Genomic DNA, 5801 nt, shown 5'->3' with positions numbered 1-5801 from the left:
TATTCGCTAACAATATATTAGATTTGTTAGAACTGATGCTATGATGTTGCTTCTTTGCACAGTGTACATGGAGTAAGGGGCTATTTCGCTTCCAATCAGGTTTACAATATCCAGTGGCGGTTATGTTGTTTCGATGAAAAGTACAAAAAACTGAGGACTCTACTGTATTTCAATGTTATACAGTAGATCTATATTTAGGAGACTTTGAACTTTGCAAATATGCTGTATAACAATTTTTACTCAGAAATGCCTACAGAGTTACAGAGTTTTGAATTTACAGTCCTGAGTAATATAAACTGATATTAGCTATTGATATCCAGCAATATATTGCTAAGGAAGAGATTCTAGGGAGCTTCCTTACCCAAAGAGAATAGGGACCTTGGCTTTCACAATGCTCTCTTGCAATTCACAGGCAATCCTTCAGCATAACTTCAGTGACAGAGCTCTGGGAATATCCTGTTGAAGTGGCCAGTTTCCTTAAGTTCACCATATTCCGTGCAGGTCCTTTGCAACTCAGTTTGTGGTTCCAAAAAATGGAGGAGGAGGAAGAGGAGATGATGAGGAAGAAATGTAGGAGGAGGAGGAGGAGAAGAAGAAGAAGACAAAAAAAAAAGAAGCGAGATTATAATAATAATAATAAAAGGAAAGGAGAAGAAGAGAAAAGACGGAAAAGAAGAAGAAGAAGAAGAAGAAGAAGAAAGGACCTTCCCTTTACTAATCCAGATCCTTGTATTGTGATTAACCCTCTGGTGTTTATGGGTCCAATTCAAATTTCAACTGCTCATTATCATTTGAAGCAGGCTGCGTCTGTGCCCATTTCAATTGCTCATTACCATTCGATGCCAGTTCCATCGAGCGAAAAGGCCCATGCTTTTCTTTTTATGGAATGATTTCTGGGCAATAACAAAGTACTACTTGCGTTCTTGTGTATCCCTCCGCCACGCTCAACCCACTCTGCACCCAGCGTCGCCTCACTGTCCCAGTCAATGTGTTAAGAGCCTTGCTCAAGTGTAAGATTATTTCCCTTCACGTTCCGTAAAATTGGCCCTGATTGACCTACTGTAATTATTTATACACCAAAATGTAGCCAAATAAATTCCCCACAACATATACCATATAAATTATATTTCTATGAGAAAAAAACGAAAAAAAAAAATGAAATAAATAAATTAAGGCATAATTGATATTCGGCTGATCTTTTTTACAGCACCATAAGCAAATACATTTATTTAGCATTACTATTTAAAAAAAAAAAATATCGAACCATCAGTAAGGGTGTGAGGATAATTTGTTTATGCTCAGGAACAGCGCGGTGACAGGGGGAGGTCTCTCAGTGTGTGGCCTTGGGTGCCGAGGCCCTCCTCCCGAGTACTGCTCGCGGTAGGACGTAGCCTGCATCAAATGGAAACGAAAGGGTTAAAAACGAAGATCTAAACAAAGACAAAAATTAGGCATGCATCTTGCCATCTAGCTGGAAGGAATGAGTGAGTAGGCAAGGAAGAGGTAGGCAATAAAGATGTGAATTTCAGGGATAGAGAGAAGGCTTCAGAACTACTGTATTGGCGGGAATAGTACACTAACACGCTAAATCCACAGGACGGGAAATTCCACAAAATTAGCCTGCTTATGTTTCACTGTTTACTGTTAAGCTGATATGCCGGTTTTCCCCAGGTTGCATAGGAAAAGGTTGTGATGTATTTATTGCAACACAAACCTGTTTTAGCTCTGTATTTTAATGTGGCTTTGGTGACCTATTGACAGTCCTTCATCATTTATGTCATGCACTACTTATCAAGATCCTCCTGAATGAGAGTGATGGAACTCTTGCCGTTAAACTACATAAATAGTCCACAGGGGAATGCCTAGCTATATTAGACAAAGTACATGGCTAAGTAAGAGGTGCTGTGAAGTCGCTATGCCACCTAGAAGTCAGTTATTATAGTGAGACCTTCCTGTAACTGGCTGAGAAAATACAAGCTCAAATCTAGCTGTATCTTGCAGATTTTCGGTGGGAGTAGGATCGTCCATACTTGAGACTGGTGGAAGGAGCTATATGACTGAAATTGCCAGCACCAACATCCGTGGTCTCGCGCTCGCATTCTTGGATGTGATGCTAGGCCTTGGGTCCATGATGGTGGCTGGGCTGGGCATGGTTCTTCCCTGGTATCACATCAGCTTCGTCAACATTGGTGTTGTGGCCTTGTTCTGTGCTGGACTCCTGTTTGTCTTCCCAGACAGCCCGAACTACCTTGCCATCCATGGAAAGGAGGCTGAAGCTTTGTCAGTCCTTCGGCATCTGAGACCTTCCAGTGACAATGTGAATAAAGAGCTAAATCATCTGAAAAATCTAAATCAGCAGCAGGATGGCAGTTCAAGATGGACTGCTCTCCTGACTCGCGAAATCATTGAAAGACAGGTGGTTATATGTGGCCTACACGTCATTGCTGCATTTGTAGGCGTCAAGGTGTTAGGCGTGAACGTGATGAGAATGATGGTAAGCTCCGGAGTGACGCTGGACGCCAACCTGAGTTTGTTCTTAGTAATGTCAGTGTTCCTGTGTGGAAGTCTGGCCATGACTGCACTGGTGGACCGACTGGGCCGCCGTTGGTGCCTCATCATCTCCCTGGTGATGATGCTGCTGGCTTATACTGCTCTGGGGACCATAACATACTTGATTCCACCGCCAGTCCATATGCAGCTTAACACCATCATGCCACAAGCTAACATTTCACACACTGTCTATGGAACCAATACCAGGTAAGCTGAACTTTATCAGGTAAAATCACATCGGTAGGGAGGCGGCCTGCAGTCCTAATGGACATAGGTTCGAATCCTGGCTGGGGCAGGGAACAGTTTAAGGATTGAATTTCTTGGAAATCAGACTTTTCTGATCGACCAGATGACCCGCCGACATGTCATAAAAGTACCCCCGCTAATACCAGTACACCAGTCCTGTATGAGACAGCCCTAGCATGTATTCAATATGGATGGTGGGTGTTAGCGCCGAAGTGGTGACATGTGGAGACGTAGGAGGACTACTGGGCCCCAAAGAGCACTATTAGGACTTGGGAATAGGCCCTGAAGCCTTTGCCCAGAGCTGGACACGAAAAAAAGAAAAAAGACACTTGTGTTTGTTTTTTTTTCTTTTTCTGTATCTTTATCCTTTTACACTAGGTTTTTCTTTAGCTTCTTGCTGGCCAGAGCATTGACTTTTTTAATGTCGAGGACAAGCTTTGCCTGTTTCACCTCTTCTACTCGTCACTTTTTTTGGTTGGCTAATACTCCTAATCTGAGAGAAACTTGGTAAGCTTCTCTGCCTAACATTCCTAATAATCTAACTCATCTACTCATCACTTTCCTCCTTTGACTAATATTCCTTAACTGAGAGAGGCCTATTATATTTATTTCCCTAATTTCTCGCATCTTCTCCATACACTTCCCTCTGCTGCTGTTATTCCTATGCTGGGAGAGGCTTGGTATTTTTCTCTGCCCATACACCTACCCAGAGCGTGCAGTAGACACAGTGGAATAATACGCTAACTTTTGCCCTTGTCTGTAGTTCCAGGCCCCATATTCTCGTCAGATAGAAAGTTCCCTAATACCTTTTCCTTAGCTATTTGATTTGCTTATTTTGTCTTTCTGTCATATTTTATGTAAAATCTCCTGTTACCCCCTCACTTTACATACACAACGTGCAAAAGGATATTAACCAGTCATCTAATAATAAATCGCTTACGGAGAAGTGTTATGGAGCTTCCTTAACCGACGAGAATACTGGCCCCTGTACAAAGTAAATTATCCCTTCAGTCTGACAGCCTAATTATACTAGTCAGCTGCTATTTCCAAATTATTTTATTTTGGGAGAGACATTAAGTAGTGAAGGTATGTATGAACCTCCTGCCCAGCCAAACATAACACGTGGTAGTAGTTTACACCCAAGACCATCCTCCTCGAACAGCTGCTTAGGGGTGTGTGGAGTATACCTATGTACAGTGGCCTCCACTTCCAAGCACTACAGGGGCTGCTGGGTTTGGGGTCGTGTGTGGCAGCAGCAGAATTCCTTAAGTCTCATGCCTATTCTTGCCGGTTAAGGAAGCTCTCTATCACCTCTTCCTCTGTGATTTATTTTTGGATATGGCTGGTTATTATCCTTTTGTACGTTATTTATGCAGACAGTGGCAATATTGGAAGGATTTAGGCAACGCAGAAAAAGTGTGAATGTGGATGTGAAAGAAAGCATTAGGAGAAGCACATTGTGGTGGTTTGGCCATGTGGAGAGGATGGAGAGCAAGAGATTACTGAGGACAGCTTATGTGAGTGAGGTGGAGGGGGGAGAGGGAGGGGGAGACCGAGGATGAGTTCCGAAGATGGAATGGAGAGGTATATGAGAGAGAGGGGTGTGAGCTGACGGGAGGGCAGCGAAATGGCAGGGGACAGGGCGACATGGAGGCGATTTGTTTGTGGCCACCCCTTACTGGATTATGGCATCTGGCTGTAGGTAGATGGATAGATAGATAGAAAAAGATCTAAATTTATCTAACAGTTGCAACCTCCAGACGAATTTAACTTAAGAGAGGTATCAGGTAGTGAAGATATTCAGGAACGCCAGAATCTAACCATTTCATTTCTAGGGAAACAATATATGCAAAGCTAAATAACATTAACTGAAGATACAAAAACAGAAAAAATAATAAGTCAGTCGATGGAAGGAACTGCGTCAGTTGTAAATTACTGGGATGAAGCTCAAACCTCCACAAGATTTCTAAGAGATGTAACCAGACGTGAAAATATAGAAATAGTTTACAATCAAGACGCACCTCCTCGGACGGTTGTATGCGGGGGTGTGGGCTATGCCTTTCCTTCCACACACGTGGACCCGTATTCTCCTCGGTTAAGGAAGCTCCCTAACGCCTTTTCCTAAGCGGTTTATTTTACTTACTACACCTTGCTGTCCGATTCTGTGATAGATAACCCCTTGTAACATCACCATACTCTGCATAAATAACGTACAGAAGACCAGCCATTTCCAAAATCAAATAGCTAAGGATGAGGTGCTAGGGAGCCTCTTTCTCCGACGGACATGGCAGAAAAGATGATCATTTTTCCGCCTAAGTGGCCTAGTACACTCGATAAGCACTGGTTTAAGGTTTCTTCTCTGCCCATCTTTCTCTGTGGATTATTTTTCCGCCATAATGGGCACACTCAATAGGCACTACTCTAAGCCTTCTTCACTTCCTTCCTCTCCCTGACACAGCCTCGAGCCCCCTCTGTCAGCGTGGCCGTGGGTGGCGCTGGTCTGCTTCATGTTGCTGGGCTTCAGTTGCAGCTTCGGCATCGGTTCAGTGATCTATCTTGTGACCTTCGAATATTTCCCCACCAGCATCAGGGCACAGGTACCGGTGTATTGCTTTGCTCTCTCTCTCTCTCTCTCTCTCATCAGGGCATAGGTAGGGACTTAGTGGGTAGAAAGGGCTGTATTATTTAGCCTTTGTGTGTGTGTGTGTGTGTGTGTGTGTGTGTGTGTGTGTGTGTGTGTGTGTGTGTGTGTGTGTGTGTGTGTGTGTGTGTGTGTGTGTGTGTGTGTGTGAATACTAGCGTTGGAAGGAAAATCAAACAATTCTTATTTGATTTCAGTCCAATTATATACATGGATTGGGAATAAATGAAAGATAACACGATTCCATTTTGATAACAAGGGGTCAAAGGCCAAAGTCACATATTCCTTAGCACCTCTTCATCAGCGATTTATTTTTTGATATGGCTGGTTAATATTCTTTTGTACGTTATGTATGCCCAGTATG

The 5801-nt window shown here is 43.2% G+C and overlaps 1 protein-coding gene across 1 annotated transcript; it reads left to right on the top strand.

The window, feature by feature from the left end:
* The first annotated feature begins 2053 nt into the window (after positions 1 to 2053).
* LOC145397758 (facilitated trehalose transporter Tret1-like) lies at positions 2054 to 2761 on the top strand. The gene has a single exon (XM_080270786.1). The coding sequence runs from the start codon at positions 2054 to 2056 to the stop codon at positions 2759 to 2761; it is 708 nt and encodes a 235-aa protein (XP_080126912.1).
* Positions 2762 to 5801: the final 3040 nt, after the last annotated feature.

This window comes from Coenobita brevimanus, chromosome 5 (genome assembly GCF_032717465.1).
Source record: "Coenobita brevimanus isolate Jiangsu-jjx chromosome 5, ASM3271746v2, whole genome shotgun sequence".
NCBI lineage: Eukaryota > Metazoa > Arthropoda > Malacostraca > Decapoda > Coenobitidae > Coenobita > Coenobita brevimanus.
Note: the sequence above shows the minus strand (reverse complement) of the source record. Positions and strands in the feature narration are given on the sequence as shown.

Bases quoted from the DNA above. Each gene is read 5' to 3' on its own strand.
- LOC145397758 (XM_080270786.1), top strand. From the start codon at position 2,054: ATGACTGAAATTGCCAGCACCAACATCCGTGGTCTCGCGCTCGCATTC.